At 40.3% G+C, this 15,603-nt stretch overlaps 1 protein-coding gene across 5 annotated transcripts in view; it reads left to right on the forward strand.

Annotated features, from left to right (window-relative positions):
• Window positions 1-1,071: 1,071 nt before the first annotated feature.
• TJP1 (tight junction protein 1) overlaps window positions 1,072-15,603 on the forward strand; it is a 159,291-nt gene continuing 144,759 nt past the window's right edge. For 3 of the 5 annotated variants that reach the window (XM_088062906.1, XM_088062907.1, XM_088062908.1), the window contains exons 1-2: window positions 1,072-1,238; window positions 10,191-10,323. In XM_088062906.1, coding sequence (XP_087919032.1) covers window positions 1,072-1,238; window positions 10,191-10,323 — 300 coding nt within the window. The remainder of the gene's footprint in view (window positions 1,239-10,190; window positions 10,324-15,603) is intronic. The other 2 variants (XM_088062911.1, XM_088062910.1) reach the window with 2 other exon arrangements.

A 15,603-nucleotide genomic window follows, 5' to 3' on the forward strand; every position in this document is an offset into this window, starting at 1 on the left:
ACCCCCCAAAATCATGTAATACTTTTAGATTGGCTTCATCACCATATGATTTTTAAGCACACTTCAGTTGTTTTTGTCACATGGAAATAAATAAAAAAGGGGTTGCCTTCCTGTGGCCTCACCAGGGTTTTTAGGTGCGCCTGCCCGTGCAGGTGCTCGGGGTGGCTGCTGTGGTCCCGCGGCGGGAGCTGCCTTCCAGCCATCCCTCCTGAGGGAGCCTTAGCGGGACGCGCTGTCCCCCTTTCCCTCAGCGCTGCTGTCGCCCTCAGCTCACCCGTACCTATGCTCGCCTCGTCTCACCCCACCCTCCTACTGACCTTCCCCCTCACGGGGCCGCCCCGGCAGGCGCTGAGGCGTTTGCCCCGGAGCTCGGTTACTGAGGCCCCACAACCGACACCGTTAGCCGGGAGGGCGATTAAAATAACATGGGTCTCCTCTAGGCGCTAATGGGATTAGAGGCGAGGCCGGCGAGGCGCGGGCAGCGCTGCGGCCATGGCGCTCCTCTGATGGCGGGAGGGCAGCGGCGGCTGCGCTTCATGGGCGGGGGCGGGATACCCCAGGTAACCGGGGAGGGCAGCGTGGCGGGAGCGCCCCGGCGGCGGGCAGGGATGGTGGGGAAGGCCTGCTCGCCCCGGGGGCGAGGGGAGGCGGCGGCCGCCCAGAGATAGCCCAGGTGAGGAGAAGGCGAAGCGGGGGGCCTGGTCGGGGGCGGGGAGCGCGGGGCGGCGGGAGAGAGGGAGGCGCGGCAGTGGGTCGGGGGAAAAGCGCGGGGGGCTGCGAGGAAGGGAGTGCGACAGCGGGAGGAGGAGAGGAGCGCGGGCCCGGGGGAGGGCAGAGCGCGGCGGGAGGCGGAGGAGAGCGTCAGCTGGAGCGGGGATAGCGGGAGCGCGGCGGGAGGCGGAGGAGGAGAGCGTCAGCTGGGGGCAGAGATAGAGGGAGTGCGGCAGGAGGAGGAGGAGGAGAGCGTGAGCCGGGGGGGCAGAGAGAGAGGGAGCGCGGCAGGAGGAGGAGGAGGGGAAGAAGCGCGACGCAGGGACGGCAGATGCCTGGAAATAAAAATTTGATGATTGCATGCAGCGGCTGGAGAGACTCTGTCGGTGGCGGCGGCGGGGACGAGGCAGGGACAGGGGGGGCGACGGCAAAATGAAGTATCAGAAATACCTGACTGTCTTGCAGATGGCCATAGGGGTGACCGCCTCCAACAGGGGCAGTCTGATGCCCTTAAAGAGGAAGCTGTGGTGAGTAGGCACAAACGGGGCCGCGGGCACTGCGGGCCGGGCCGAGCGCGGGCCGCGGCGGGACGGGCGGGCTCGGCGGCGGGGGGTCCCCGCGGACATGAGGGGCGCCGTGCCCGGACCCGGCCTGCGGCTCCCGGCGGGCATCGCCGGGGCACAAAGTTCCCGGCGGATTCGCCGCCAGCCCTATGGAATCGCCGGGAGGCGTTGGCGGAGCTGTCCGCGCCCGGCCCGGCGGAGGACGCGGCTGGAGCAGGCGCTGCCGGACCCGGCACAGCGGCAATGGCAGCGCGGGCTGAGGGCGCGGGAGCCGCTCCGGCGGGGGCACCGCTTGCGTGACAGCCCGAGTGTTGCCGCCGATGTAGCGCAGTGTGCTCCCGGCCCGGGCTGGGCACAGCCGGCTCCGAATTCCCTGCCTTGCTGCTGCTGACAGGTGTACCGAGAAAATGCGAACAGGGAGACGCAGGTCTAATAGATCAGTGAGCGCCAGAGGTAGTGCTGTTCAAATATGGTCATTTTTCCTTAAACCCTGCGTTTCCCCTCACTGATTCCCACTCCTTTTGTGCCTGCTGATTGTGTGCTGAACTGATTTTTCTGGATGAATCAACAAGACGTTATGAAAAATGTATTAAAGTATAGTGGTGTAATGTGGGTGAGTAGGGCACCGACAGGAGTGTGGCACTGCGATACCCGGTCACTCGTGGGCAGACAAGAACCCACTGCTAGCTCGATGGGAGCGGTGGGACGTGTGTCATCATCGGGACAAATCATAAGGAGGAAATATGTGAACTTGTCAGATCTTCTGAGAGGAAGATATCAATCACAAATTTGTACACTGAGAATTTCTTACCTGTAAAAAACCAGGAGTGATATTTAGGTGGTAGTGGTCATACAGTTCTTTCACTGTACTTATCTGGTCCTAGTGAAGCAAAGTAAAGTGTCACAGAAGGCATGATAGGTCATTTTATTCAAACATGGATACTTTGTAAATAAAAATATTTTCGTGTCAGCAGTTATAGCAAAAATTGGCCTTACATGAATTGTACAATGTGGGTTTCTTATATCTTTATATCACAGTTTCAACTAGTATAGGCAGTGTCAAGAAAATTGAAGAAACATGATGTGGAACTAGTAAGCTTTCTATCATTAATTCCAGATCAGATAGGACACAGTTTGATGAATCTGTTCATTCTGATTGTAATGAAAAAAATCAAATTAAGTTTTAGACAAAGATATGTTGCCATGCAAATAAGGTTTATTACATGTAATCAGAGATTTTTGCAATGTATTTTGTGGTTTGATTCTGATTATGTAAGTTACATAAAGTGTACCATACCTATTTTATTCTCCCCAAATGCATCTCCTGTCTGTGTGCAGCAGGAGATGCAGTTGTGTGTTACATCTTTTGAGAAGTTTAATTATGGGAAATGTAATCATGGCAGTTGTTCTATTTAATATTTTGTATGTCTTCTTGGAAATGTTTTATTTGCTGGCCTGTTAAGGGAAAGCTATATATATTTGTGTGCTTTAAAAGTACATCTGAGAGGACCTGATTCAACTCCTACTCTGTCTTCAGTTGGAGTTAGATCTGCTCTATATTTTCTTGTTTCATGGTGAGATTCTGTGCTTTTTGAGGCACAGCAAAATATTATAGTGGCTCCACACTAATACATACCACAAGCATTGCATTTCATAACATTTCCAACTTGACATCATGTTACTGCAATGCTGTGTGAAGATTTAATTGACTAAAAGTGTTAAAGAAAAATAAGGCAAGCTTTTTTTTCTAGTTTTAGGCAGATGTGTGAATTACTTGAGCATTTGAAAGTATGTCTCTGGGATATTCTTGTTAATAGGTGACATGATATGTATTCTCATTTTCTTTAAGAACTTTAATAGCATTAGGCATTATCTGTATGGATAGATTTTATGCTTATGGATAAAATACTATTCTCTGATGCACTTAGAGAAGTGCTTAAAGATACTTTGTCATGTTAATTTTTTCTTATTTGTGCGCAATCTGTATCAAATAATGCATTAAGAAAATCTGAACATTAGAGAGAAAATACGTTGCTTTTACTCAAATCAATGTGGAACTAGTGTTTGTGTATATTTACAGTACATAAACCAAAAGCATAGCCCAATACTGTATCACTGGAAATCTCCAAAATACCTAAAGAAAACACATAAATCTACTCTGTGTATAGTCAGAGGGTGCTTTTTAATCTATTTTTATTTGTTTATTTTTAAAAGCTTAAAAAATTCTGTTTAACCAATGAGAATCATAAGGTCTTTGATGTGTGAATCCATACTGTAAGTGGAAACGAAGCCATAATTTAATAAAAAAAAAGGGTTAAAATACTCATCCTTTTGTTGGTGGAGATAATCCACCAGAATCCTACTGAAAGAAAATGAAAAAGGTAGCAGCAATGTTTTATTTCTTTAGAGAGCATCTGCCACTCCAATTTTCCCCTGATTTCCCCCTCACCAAAATCCAAGTCCTATTCTGTGATGTGTGGAAGCAGAGCTACAAATGAAAATACCAATATCTCATGATGGGTTAAGAATAAATAGTTATTAAGTGACTAAGAATAAACCAGGCAATTAAACTGAGAGAACAAAGCTGTGCCACAGGCTTGCAGTAAGAGGTGGAGGAGACAGAAACCTGCTTTGTGTGGAGTTTATAATTTTATGATGAGGTTTACTTGGGGCAGTAGTTTTGGACTCAGTGCTGGAGGAAGCTGCTGGAGTCCTGAACTGCTGATTCAGACCCTTTCCTGTGTGTGTGCAGTGTTGTAATCTAATATGTAGGAGCCCAAACGAGATGAGTAGGATGTTTTTAATCCTCTTGCTGGAGGGACAGTATTTGGATACAAAAGCCACCATCATAACTCTGCTAGTACAGGTTGAATGCAGCAGGGACTAACATCTGCAAAGGCGGTTAAGGACAGTTGAACTGGGAGTAGTTTAAAAATAGTAAATTTTTATAAATATTTACTGACATCCCAGTATGTGCAACCTGAGTCCTTTTACAATAGGGAAATGCTAAGTCACATTATTAAGGGGAGCTACACAGGTAGACCATAATTTCTTGTCAAACTGATTGTTAAGTTTCTCTGCTGCAAGAACAGTGCAGGCAAATAAATAAACAAACAAAAAAGGAAAAAACAACAACAAAACCCCCAACAGGGTATCATATCCATTCTAATAGTTCTTCTCACTAACATTTCCTTCTGTTTCTCACAGCATTTGCCTTTACTCTGAAAGAGTTCCTGTGCTTTGGCAAATACCCCTGCTGTTCCCCTTGGTGCAGGGGAGTGCAGCATCATGAAAAAAGGTGAAAAGCTCAGTTAGTGATAAGTTTTCATTGGGGAGATTATGGAAATGGCTGAGACTATTCCATATTTACATTCTTTTAAGAATGATTGGTAGTTGTCTTAGGCAATCTAGGTTACAGCGAAGAATGTAGGTGCAGTGCACTACAGAATTTAAATTTGAATTTGACAGGATCCAGTTCCCCTGTTTGGTGATATTGTTAAAAGAATGTGCGATACAGAAACCTGGATGTTAAATGATAGCTGCTTCTTGTAAGATACTGCACAGGCACATTTATTTTCAAGTGTAGGAGTATTTGAAATCAGTGAGGAGTAATCAGCATGTCTGGAATTAAGCAATGATCTGAATGCTTTGTTGTCTCAGACTCTTTGTATTTAAGCTTGGTCTTGGCTGTAGAAGCCCAGGCTTATAATGAAGAATGTCTGTTTTATCATTAGGACCATCCCTAGGGAGAAAAGTGCCATTGTTTGTTTATGTTCCAAGTAGTGTCATATTTAGTATAATTAAATAATGGAAAATGTCACCTTATTGCAGGAGAAAGAAAACATCAAAGATTGATATTCTTGGTGTTGCTACAGAACTCTATGGAAAAGTACAGATCCTCAGAATGGATATTTTCCATTTTTGATTGCTAGTTCCATTTAATATTGTTTGAAATGAGGATAAAATTTTCAGTTTAGCCTGTTGTAAAGCTTTATTTATGTTGAAAGTTAATTAATACTTTTTTTTTTCCCTAAGGGAGGCAGGATACCATCCTTAGAATCAACATACTTGCAGAGGTGCACAAGTATTCAGCATAGCAACTGAATGCTTGGTGTCTCTAGCATTGTTTCAAACTTACCTTTTATTTTCTCAAAAAAACTACTAATGTTGAGTAACTATAATTGTTAGGATTTCCAGTCTGATCAGTGGGAGTAAATTTCAGCTTTTCCAGCCTTATGTTTGAGCCAGAAGCCAGTGATCACACCGAGCTGAGCCCAGCCTGCGTCCTCACTTTCAGTGGTGCTGAGGAAACCTGGCTTCTAATGGGAGGTATAATAATTATGGGAACTTTATACATCTCTCTGCTGAGATCTGTGTAGCTACCAGAGGCAGAACTTCCTGAGAAGTTTGCCTTGGATGTTGCTACAAGAACTTAAATGCTTTCTTTATAGGATAGGCAGGCAACTTGCAGTATATGAAAAATGTAATAATTATGTCACCATTAGAAGTCATGTTGAGGCTGCATAGTTGTCAAAACCTTGTGCAGTCTGCATTAACTCTAGTGCTAGTACTGCACTTGGAAAACAAACACAGAAAATGTGTCATTTCAAGACAAATTTTTTAAACATTCTGGTGCTGACTTTTATAAAATTGTTCGGAACTCTTATCACTGAACAAGAAGAGAGTTTATGAAGTTCTTGAAAGATTTTCAATGTAACTGGTCTGTCTAGAAACTAAGATGACATTAGTAATTCTAGACATAATTTAACTTCTAAAAAAATAGGTATATTGAAATTTGTTATAAATAGTAATTATATCTGAGTAGACTATAAATACAGCTTTTATTCATAAACTCTTATTATACTCATACCATCTGATTATTTTATAATATGTATTAAGTTATTAGCCCTTGATATGACACTTCACCTTGAAGTCACTGTTGCACATTATTTTGTTAGGCTACTGTGCTTGTCGGTGGATACAGGTAGTGAAAGTTTAGGTTTTTTGCTTATTTTACAAACTAGAGAAATAATTTAGAGTCATGGTTATGTAATCTGATATATGATCAGGAAGCAGTCAAGGTCAATGAAACCATTGTAAGAATTGTGTATAATAAATAAGAGCCTCAGACTCCAGGTGGGATATACAAAATGGTTCAATTTTACTTGACTAAAATTTTCAAAAGTTAATGAATTGGATGCCTTAATTTAGGATTCCTGTGATAAGCTCCATTAAAAAGGTGTTGTATTTCCAGAATATTAAACACCTTATTTGAACAAAACCAGCAAATTTGAAGGCACCAGGAATTGTTCACTACCTTCAAAGATCCTTATGCTACATTCTACTTTTTGAAGCCCTAGTCTTCCTTGAACGTATCATTCCTAGGCTTTTGTTCAAGAGTACTTGCTTTAAAGTAGTTGATGGCCTGCAAATATTTTAAAAGGACTCTTATATATTTTTCTCCTTTAGTCTGTGACAATTCCTCTATACTCCCGATGCAGGCATTACAGTGACTTAGCAATTCACTCTTAATATTAAACTTCACTTTTCTTAATATTATACTAATATATATTCAGAAATTTAAATAAAAGTTGAAAGGAGTAATCAGATGCAGCGAATTTTATTAGTAACTATTTTTTTTAACTTAAGATTCAGATGCCAGAACCATGGAGCATTGCATTATAGTTTCAGTATTCACTTAAAAAGAATAGTTTCTGTGATTACAGTGAACGCTTTGGGAACACAAAGCATGATTCAAAAGAGAGAAGGATTTAAAAAATATGTTTTTCAGATTCTTTAATAATTTATTTTTGAGTCAGTCTCAAAACACTTTGGACCTTTTCTCATGAGTTCGCACTCGAGTGGGCTTATTTTCCAGCTTTGTAGTCTGAACTTTTGAGATGTATTCACTGTGGAAATAACTAGTATTTGAAGGAGTTCCTGTTGCAGTACTACATGAGTGCTACTGGAAATGGATTCTTGAGAGTGTCATTTTTGCATCCTGCATTCTGCAAAGCCTGGGTAAAATTGATCCATGTCTGTCTCAGGTCTGCTATTGCTTCCCTTTGCTAAAGGAAATGTTATTGCTGGTCTGTTATTTCTCCCTTTGTGGGAGGACTGGGGGCACTGGAGAAGCTGATAGTTAATTAGTCTGCACTTGTCCCAAAGTTTCCTCATCAACCACAGAGTCAAAAACCCCCGTGATGCTGTCAGTGTGGATATCTGGCCTCAGATCCTTCCTTTGGTGTACATACAGTGCAAAGCTTCCCAATTCCCAATATCAATGATATTGATTGGTTTTCTTTGGTTGGTTAAGTAATACTTTATTTGCTCGTAAAGAAGTTAATGATTTTATAAAGGATTGGAGGGAATAGATAAATTGTAATACTCCTTTTCATATAGTTATATATTGAAAGTTACATTTAACTTTAAAAAGACTTTTCTGTATCTTAGAAGCTAACAAGTAGCAGCCATAATTTATTCTCCAGCAGAATGAAATGATAGCTGGACTCCAGTGGCAGCAAGTTCATTTTTTCAAGTGGCTGTAAAGAGTGAAGCTCCTAAACAGAAGGGCCTTTTAAACATACGACTAGTGTAGCTCTTTTTTAAAACTGTGTAACTTTGATTAGCCTGTTATTTGTTTGGGCTTTTTCCATGTAAATAGTTTTTTCTTTTTTATTTTAAATAAAGGTTTTGGTTATCAGAAAACATTAAAAGACTTGCAGCTTAAAGGAATGCACATTTGTGGGTAAGCCCCTAAAATAAATGGCTCGAAATGTTATTCAAAATAAGGAAAAGCCCAGTGTAGCTTACAGCTGCTAAGCTTTTCTCTTAAGTATAAGGAGGAAGTGTAACATGCCAAGCATTTGATTCATCAGAGGTGCATTTGAAGATTAATTAACCCAAATTATAAGTAATGGAGTAGGCAGCCCTCAAAGATTCCCTTAGATTCCCTTTACAGAGGATAAACAGAGACTCTGACAGTAGGGGAACAATGGATCTCTCTGAGGGCTCCAGCATCTGCATTTGCCATGGACACAGAGTGTGTTCAGTTAGGTACTTGAGCAGAGATGTTTGGAGCACTCTGTTACAGAGAGACATACACACAATAGCAATGTGCTGTCATTGTAAATGTCACTGTCTGTGCAACAAGATAGAGGCTGAGCAGTTGTCTTTATTTGGAAATCTGTCCTGGTAATTCCTGAAGGCATTTTAGCAGGGAATCCGTGGTGTTCTTGGAGTTTCTGTTGTGTGAACAAATATGTTACTGTAGTAGGCAGGCATGGTTCTCAGAATTCAATCCATATATGATTAGACAAAAAAATCCAGTGCAGTCTCAGCAGGAGTTTCATATTGTAATTAAGATGTATGGATATTATAGTTATGTTTTCAGATAGAAATTTGCAGTTTAAAGTTGGAAATAAAATAACCCAAGGGGGAAAACTATCTAAACCAAATTACTATATTATCAAGAGAACTTAGAGCAAGTTTGTTTGTATGAATGTCAGAGTGCATGTGTAAAAACCCCGAAAAATCAGGCATCTGAAAGCAAATCAGTGATTTGGTAGTTGCAGTAATTCAACAAAAAGAAAAAAAGAAGGGCTTTATCTTTATAAATTGAATAAGAGATTTGAAAGGATTTGCTTTAATTTTCAAGTTTGGCTATATTTGGATAACTTCTTCTCCCTAGCTGTCCCATATTATCCTGACCATGATGGTGTGTAGACCTGGAAGTCTCACTAATCAAACAAGTGTATTCAGCATGGCTATTGTATTTTGTATTTGCAATTGTGTATTTCAGGAGTTGATGTGGCCCACTATGCAATGTCCTGTTTTGGTGATGCATATGTTTAAGACATCTCCACCTTTCTTTCTTTTTTTGCACAAACATTTATGTGCATACTAAAGCCATTAATCCAAGTAAAAGAACATAAAAAACGTCCTAAAGTATTTTTTGTGTAAGGAATCTTAATGGTTTTTGAGAGAAATACTGAAATAGTGTAAGGACTAGGGAAATGCAAAAAAATACATATTATTTAAGCTGGTTTTTGAAATCTTCTATGGCTGCAGTTGAGAAATAATATAGAATAAGTGTAAATTTGGACATGAAGACTTCAGGTTTTTAGGTAATTCTTGGTGAGTGTATTTGCTGGTATACAGTTTTTCTTGTCCTGAAGTGCCAGTCTGACTAGGGACTATTTTGTATTTGAAATATTCACCTCACAAATCCTAATACACTTAGTTAATTGTTAACCCCACATAGTTCTGCTCATTAACAATTTCCAACAAGCTCATTGAAATATGGATTGCTTCCTCCAAATATTTTAGTTATGGACTCCCCCTAGGACTACGTGTAGATTATAATATGATGAAAAGCCTTATCAAGTGTAGTTGCTTAATATATTACCCCTATAACTTTAACAGATGCTATTAATGTCATTATTGTTGGTTGTTATTCATTGCTAGAATAGCTGAAGCACCATCAGCACTCAAACTGGAAAAGGTAAAAAGCCAGATACTGCCAGGCTTCCTGGTGATTTAACTGACAGCTGTCAATGTGTATCACAGGACTTGGGTTTCCACTGAAGAAGTAAAGAAAAATAGTCCTTTTAAATTTTCAAAAGTTAAATATGTTTTTCTATAATGTATCTTTTTTCTGATTCTACTCACTTTAGTACAAAAATACATAACTTCAGGATGTTTTTGACTAGATCTGCAGGCAGTGTGGTCTTGATGGGAGCTAGACTTCTACATACTTGTGGTCTTATTTTGGCACTTAGTGATTGAAAACTGTCACTTGGATTGACATTTCTTGTATGTATAGCATGGTAATGTGTTTTCCTTTGTAAAGTTTTTACTCTGAGCAAATAAAAGAATGTATTATTTGTCTGATATATGGCTCTTTTTGTTTGGCAGGGTAACTCCATCTTCCGAAAATCCCAATGGTGCTACCTGTAGTGTAAGTCAGGGAAAGCCCTCTTTAAGAAGAATAAAAGGGAGAATACACAGAAGTAAAAGCCTTGATAGCATTGATTTCTGTGAATTCACTGTAAGTACTATATCTTTTACATTTATCCTATGTGAAGTTAAGAGAATCTTATTAATAAAGCATTTTGCTTCTTGCATTGGGTTTACCTGTTTGACAGATTAGCGAAGGTATTGTACTTAATGTTTTAATTGCCTTGCTATGCTGCCAAATATTTTGAGCAGTGATGTACAACTACATTCTTGCTCTTCAGTGACCATGAGACAGAAATTTCTATGTCAAATTTAAACATTGTTGTCTGTGTAAGATTAAGAAATTGACTAGAAATAGAGTAAACATAAAAAACAAAACATTATTTCAAATTTTTTTTTTATACTGAGATTTTGGATATTGTGTTTAAAGTCAAACATTGCTTTTTACAAAACCCAAAAAACTATTTCAGTTGCACATGGCTATAATAAAGTGCTAGAAAAGGAAATATATTTATCTAAAATATGTATATGCTTATAGCACTTGAAAGCTGGTATTACAGGTGATAGTTACTACAATTAGGCAGTACTGGTATATTCCTTTTCTCTTCTCTTTGGTTAGGGGGTAAATGTGTTTGTGTTACAATTTCAGAAACTTCAATGCGATCATGGTAAAGAACTGTGACAACCTTCCAACTAACTGGGGGGAATTTGGTCAAAACAAATTATATTCTGATAAACTAAAATAATGTACTGTTTAAATACTTAAACAATGTCAAAGAATATGTTAAATTATAAATTGGTTATGAGATACGAGGATGAAAGAGCTAAAAAATATGTGCTGTCTTTAAAATGTAGAAATCAATAGTGATGTGAAGATATTGTCTGGCATTGCATGATGCTAGAAACAATATCACTATAATTTTCAGATGGGATTTGGGGAAACATCTTTAAGGCATAGCAGTGGTTTGAGTGTGTTGTCTTTCAGTGGGATGTTTTCCACAGATGATGCCAATAGCATAATTGGTATTTTTTTCCTCAGGACAGTTTTGTTTCTAATTGCGAAGTCCTGCAGTGCTATCTTTGGGACAAAGAGCTTGTTGTTTGCTGTTCAGGGAGGTACTGAAGTTCAGATGTATTGTGTTGTGTGGTGCCCAGATACTTCTGGATACGGCCGTGTGCCCAGGCTGGGGAGTGTGTGAGGGAGCTGTGCTCAGGCAGTGCTGCCCCATTTCCGGCTGCCTTAGGTGTGTCTGTGCTAACTCTTGTCACAGCACCGATCCTGCTGCAATCATCGCTCTGCTGAAGGTTACAAATTCTCCTAGCGAGCAAAATTTCCTTCTGCTATATGGGTCTTCGTCTGTGTGGTCCTATTAAGGAGTTTTATCTAAATCTATCTCCACTCTTGGGGCCTTCAAAGAAAAAAAAAATTATAGCCAATGGTAAAAATAATTTCTTGCATGCCATAAAACCTTTGCAAAGAGATTTGAGACAGATAGTAATGGGCAAGTCTGTATCTGTAGCATACAAATGTGCAGAGTATGTACATGTATAAATTCATACATTAATAGCTAAGTATTGATAATTAGGATCAGGAAAGGAAGTTCACTTTTTCTGAGTCGTGTTAAAGGATGACACAGATTTAAATAGCTAAGCAGACAAATCAGAGTTAAAATATAGATTTTCTTGCTGCTACATAATTTAGAATCATAATGAAATATTTCTTGATATTGTATAAGTGTGATTTTATTGTTCTCAAATTGTGATTAAAAATAGATCTAAAGAAGTAATTGAGTAAATTAGTATGCCCAAGTCTTTCAAGAGTGCTCTCAGAACTGAACATTTTTCATGTTAAGAGTCTTCATGTAGTAAAAACACTCAGGCACTGGCATACAGAACACAATTAAAAATTAAAAGACAATGTAGCTTTTTTAAACGTCTCTTTACAAATATTTTATGCTGTAGTATATTCATTTTATACAAAGCAAAGTTGAAAAGTTTCATATTTAAGTATGTGGATAACTTATATGCTGACAGCATCCAGTGAACTGTTGGTTTCATTCATCATGTAATGAGATCCATTAATAATTTTGAATGTTGCTGGATTTCACTTTAAAATAAGTAATGTCTACATACATCCTAAACTAATCATTTTTGGGAACCTTTTGTTTAAAGGTTTCACTCAGCAATTTCTTACCAAGGAAAAATCCTAACAGCAGAAAGACATAAAAAATAAGTTATGCTTTCTTTTCTCCAAGTGAATAAATGGGTCCCCAGTGGGGAAGTTCTGCATTTCGATGCAGTATGCCCATACAAATATTCAATACATGAAAATGCTATATTTACTACTTTACTGTGACTTCACCTGAAGCTGGGGACAAGTTGTAGGAGCTATGTTAAACAGGGAGGCTTATTTAAAAATAGGTTCATTCTTTGCAAGGGTGGGAATAACCAGTGAAGAGCCCTTTGCATGTGTAAAATCTCAGCAGAGGCCAGGGAGGGACTACCATGGGTGGCTTCAGAGGGCTGGGGCAAGGTGACACTGCCAAGTCTGTTGTTTACCACAGTGTGGTAAAATCTGAAGTTTGTGCTATTAATGGCTTTTGGTTATACCTGTGGCTCCTCATATGGGGGATGTACCTAAGGGTGCAAGAGAGCTCCTTGCCTGTGGAACCATATCCGATGGCCTGCTGCTGCAGTGACCCATTGCAAGCCTTAGGTACTTGGATGTCCCTGCTCTGGAAGTCCCTGGCTCGAGGCCAGGCTGGATAGGGTCCTGGGAAACCTGATTTAGTGGATGGCATCCTTGCCCATTGTGAGGGGTGGAAACTAGGTGAGCTTAAAGGTCTCTCTGAAACCAAGCAATTCTATGATTTGTGTGAGACTGTCAAAGCACACGATTCCCAATTGGTGCATTGCATACCTATATTAACATCCCATACCTGCATCACCTGTATTAAGCTCACAACACCCTTCAGGTATAAGTTCTTCCTGATTACAAATTGTGAGAATCTGCAGGACTGCTGACAAAAGCTCAGTTTTATTTCTTAGTGATACCTCTGCTGTCTTAAGTGGATCATACTGGGGTTTCTAAGTGATGCCTCCTTTTACCATTTTGCTAAGGCAGCAAGTGAGGAAATAAAGTGATGAAATTATGTTAAGCCACAGAGTGATAGCACAGCAACTCCCTTAAAATGTGTATCCATTTTCAACTTCTTGCACCCTTTTTCTTTTCTTTATCCTCTCCATGTATTAGCAGTACCACTTAGTTAGATTAGCACCTGTTTACCCGAAGTAAAATCTGATTTATTGCCCTTCACTTCTTCTTTAAAGAAGTATCATCATGCTGTGCTGTGCCAGACATTAGCCCTTGAAAAACTCAGTTTTAGTGGTATGTATAAAAAAAATGCCTGTATTTTACGTTGAATATTGGCAAATGGCTGTTTTCTACCCAGAAATGTTGCAGTACTCATTGTCTACATTGCAGAAAAAGGGAGAGAAGATAAAGAATAGCATTATCAGCTCTTGGAGGCACATTTGGAATACCTACTACTTTGTAGATTGAGCTTATTGTACTAATGTTCCATGACATCCATATTTTCATCTTCATTACTCTGAAACAACCCCTGGCTTTGTAGAAGCTACCCCAAATAGCACTTCCGAGCCCAGTTCGTCGACAGGGTTTTTGTTGTACTAGGCATTGTGCAAATGTGGTGTGTTTACTCTCAAGGACCTTACAATCTATTTCTAATAATAGGTAAGATGTGACTAACCTTTGATTCTTTAGCTGCATATGGCTCTCAAGCTGTTCAAGTGCTGCACTGATGCTAGGGCTTCTGAAGGTCACGTTGGGATGCAGGTGCATTTTGGGACTGCCCTGCTTGATAGAGCCCTGGGAGTCCTCCTCACTGGTGTGTGAGCTACCTTGGGAGGCTGTGTGACAGCTCAGAGGTGTTTGAATGGATCTTGTGGTTGCTGCCTGTATGGCAGATTTTGTGCAGGTCTTATAGCACTACAAACACTGACCACCCCTACAATGTGTAGATGCAGAGAAGCTGTTCCCTTCTTTTTCTTTTAGTCAGTGCTGGAGTTTTCTGGGAATGACCAAAAGGGAGACCGTGAAAGCTTTTGTAAGGAGCTCATATAATGAATTTTATATCTAAGATACCGTTTTTTATTTTTAGTTTTGTAACTCTTTGATTGAACTTGAGAAATTACTGAAATCAGCATCTTGAAAGTGTATTTTTAAAGGAATACAGATTTAAGCCATTCATGCTAAAATCAACCCTTTGGACAAAGGATTTTGTCTTGGAAATCAGAGCACTGCAGTTATTTCCAATATGAACAAGTCCAGTGCTGGAGTCAGCTGGTGCTAGCCTTCTCTCACTGAACATGCACACAGCTAGGTTCAGCTAACCTGCAGCTGGAGCAAAACAGAAAATGTCCAGTGTCTGTTTGCATTGGAGTTAAAATCCAAGGAATAATTTTTCCAGATGTTATAGCAACGCAGGTTTCTTTTCCTCGCTTTCCCATTCCTTTCTAGCAATTCCTTTTCCAGGTGCATTGTTTGTCTCTTCTTGCCATATACTGCCAATGAAGTGATGTTGGCTACAGTCGCTGTGTGCTAATGCTTTAGAGGTCTGTGATGCCAGCATGCAAAGCACAAAAGTAACACAGTAGGGTAGGAGATTAGCAAAAAGAGGAGAAAAGAAAGACGGCTAAGTACAAAGAGCAGTCTCAATAAAGCACTGTGGAAAGCATGATAAAAATGAAGAGGTAATGAGAAAGTGAGAATTAGCTAATGTGTGGTTGCCTTCTTTAGATGGGGAATACACATGTTCATCTGGAGTAGTAATTTTTAGTGCAGTGTAGTAAGTGTTATGCCTTTGAACGGGGGGTGATACCTTATATGATTCCTCACAGAGGAGCTGCAGCAATTTCTCTGTGTGCTTGCCTGCTCTCATTAGCAGGATGGAGTGATTGACCTCGCATGCTCTGTGGGGGTGTGTGCCTGGCATGTTCTGTGTGCAGGGAGGGACGTGTGCGCCCGAGCGCTAGGGGAGCAGCTCCCCATCAGTGGCTGTGTCATTGTGCTGTTGCTGCTGCTGCTCTTACCAGCAGTTTCACGTGCTTTATAATTTCTGGTGAAGTTTCAAGGCTCTTTAGAGGCTTTAGTGATTAACTTTAATGGATGTTTGTGATGACATCCTTATTTCACTTCCCCAATCTCCTTGGTAGATTTTTATAGCATACAGCAGGCTTAGAATCAATTTGTTGTTGGAGATGTCCTTACCAGTGTGTTGGGTAACTGTTGCTGTGAGTAGCCCCATTCCCCCAGCGAAAAAAATGTAGTGATCAAAACATAATGCACTAT

Source organism: Pseudopodoces humilis, chromosome 16, assembly GCF_049639895.1.
Source record: "Pseudopodoces humilis isolate 2021_Gansu_Grassland_sample_001 chromosome 16, ASM4963989v1, whole genome shotgun sequence".
In the NCBI taxonomy this organism is placed as follows: domain Eukaryota; kingdom Metazoa; phylum Chordata; class Aves; order Passeriformes; family Paridae; genus Pseudopodoces; species Pseudopodoces humilis.